This window comes from Verticillium alfalfae, genomic scaffold (assembly GCF_000150825.1).
Source record: "Verticillium alfalfae VaMs.102 supercont1.3 genomic scaffold, whole genome shotgun sequence".
NCBI lineage: Eukaryota > Fungi > Ascomycota > Sordariomycetes > Glomerellales > Plectosphaerellaceae > Verticillium > Verticillium alfalfae.
In genome coordinates this window covers 821,381-823,012 of record NW_003315036.1, presented here as the reverse complement: position 1 = coordinate 823,012, position 1,632 = coordinate 821,381, and the positions used below count along the sequence as shown (strand labels likewise).

General features: G+C 58.3%; 1 protein-coding gene across 1 annotated transcript; it reads right to left on the bottom strand.

Annotated features, from left to right (window-relative positions):
- Positions 1 to 146: 146 nt before the first annotated feature.
- VDBG_02759 (hypothetical protein) lies at positions 147 to 737 on the bottom strand (the record flags this gene model as incomplete). The annotated part of the gene is made up of 1 exon (XM_003006574.1): positions 147 to 737. One exon carries the CDS (start codon positions 735 to 737, stop codon positions 348 to 350), a length of 390 nt encoding a protein of 129 aa, XP_003006620.1.
- Positions 738 to 1,632: the final 895 nt, after the last annotated feature.

The window sequence follows — 1,632 nt, the reverse complement described above, 5'->3', positions numbered from 1 at the left end:
ATTCAAACCTAATGGAAACGGACGCACAGTGGTGTGTGGAGGGATGGATGAATGCAGAAAACCACCAGTTACTACCGTATTTCCTCCTGTGGTCCATGAATTCACAAGAAATTCTTTGGCTGTCTGCTTATTGCGCCGGCGGCCTGCTCTCTCTCCGTGTCTGCCAGCCCTGACCGCCCACAGTGGCCTATCTCGTCTATTCACCTAGACTCGTGCCTTCGTGGCACGAATCCCCTATTCCGACCTTGCTTGGTAGGCCGCGTCGTCCGTGACGGAAGACGCGAGGTGTCGTGCTGGTATCATCGCATATCCCCACTTCGCAGTCAGATCATCTTGCAAAGCCTCCACTAGACATGTCCTAGGCACTGGCAACATTGTGCCGTCTTTGACGGGGGGAGGGGGAGCGAGCGAGCAGAACATGACACAGCCAGGTGAGGTGCTTGCGTTGCGACTTGGGGGGGAGAGCCCTCTTCGGATACGGCTCGTATAGTGGAGTCCGGCAGGGAAGGCTCTGTAGTGTCCTCTTTCGTCCTCGCCAATGTCTTGGGAGGGGCACCAACATGTACCTTGGAGCTCTTGGGTGCGTCGCGCGCACAGTACTGCGCCAGAGCCTCGATGGGTTGGTACGAGTAGGAAGAGTGGAGCCCCATGTCCGCTCGCGCAGGTCGAGGAGGAGCAGGGAGCCAGATAGAGATGGGGCAGGGGGCGCAACCTGCTAGTGGGGCTCGGCGGTGCATGGTGAATCTGAAGAGATGGATGGCGGAAGCCTCTTTGCTCACCGACACGTCTCGCTACACACCCAATCCCCCCGTTGTCTATTGTACTGTATCGGTAGTGTGGACTGCGCTCAGCAGGCCAGCAGGCCAGCAGGCCAGTCAGCAGCTGTATCCTTCTGTGGTCATGACGCTTGCCACTGAGGTCGGTGACACAATGACGTCGTCGTTGTTGTGTCTCCCAGGCCCTCGTCATGTCCGAAGCTCTCCTCGCGGGCCTGCCGGAGCGGCGTCGTCGGGATCGCGAGCCCAAAATCCAGCAAGCCACAGAAACAAACTTCAAACACAATAGCGTTGATAATAAGTTGCATCTAACGGAAGAGCAACAGCACAGGACGCTGGACAACGGTGATGACTCGCCAACGGCCCGTCTGTCAATCCTTCTAACCCCCATGGGCATTCGAGCCTCCCGGGGGGGGGTTTGACTTTGGCGCCGGCCGGCCACACGCTTGTCTCGTTGCCGCGGACGGTCTTTTCTTGCCCTGCCTTGCCCTGTCCCTTCCTTGCCAGCCGCTCGCCTACCGTCTCATGGCGCAGTCTCTGGCGCTGAGCTCATGCCACCAAACACCAAACAGGAGGATTCCCTCCCAAGTGAACGTGAACAGACCACCGCCGTGGAGTGATGATTTGGCATCCATCCATCCAGAGAAACGGATGCAGAAGTGACGACGCCGTCGAAATCCGTGACCGAAAACAATCCTCCGGCTTTCGTTTCCTCTCACGACGTGCCCTTATCTCTACTGATACATGTCATTGATAGGGGGACGCACGAGATGCAGTCGCAGCTCTACTGCGCGCGCCGCGCTGACTGGAAGGACTCCTCGGTCACGATCCACCCTCGCTCGTCGTGCTCAGCTCA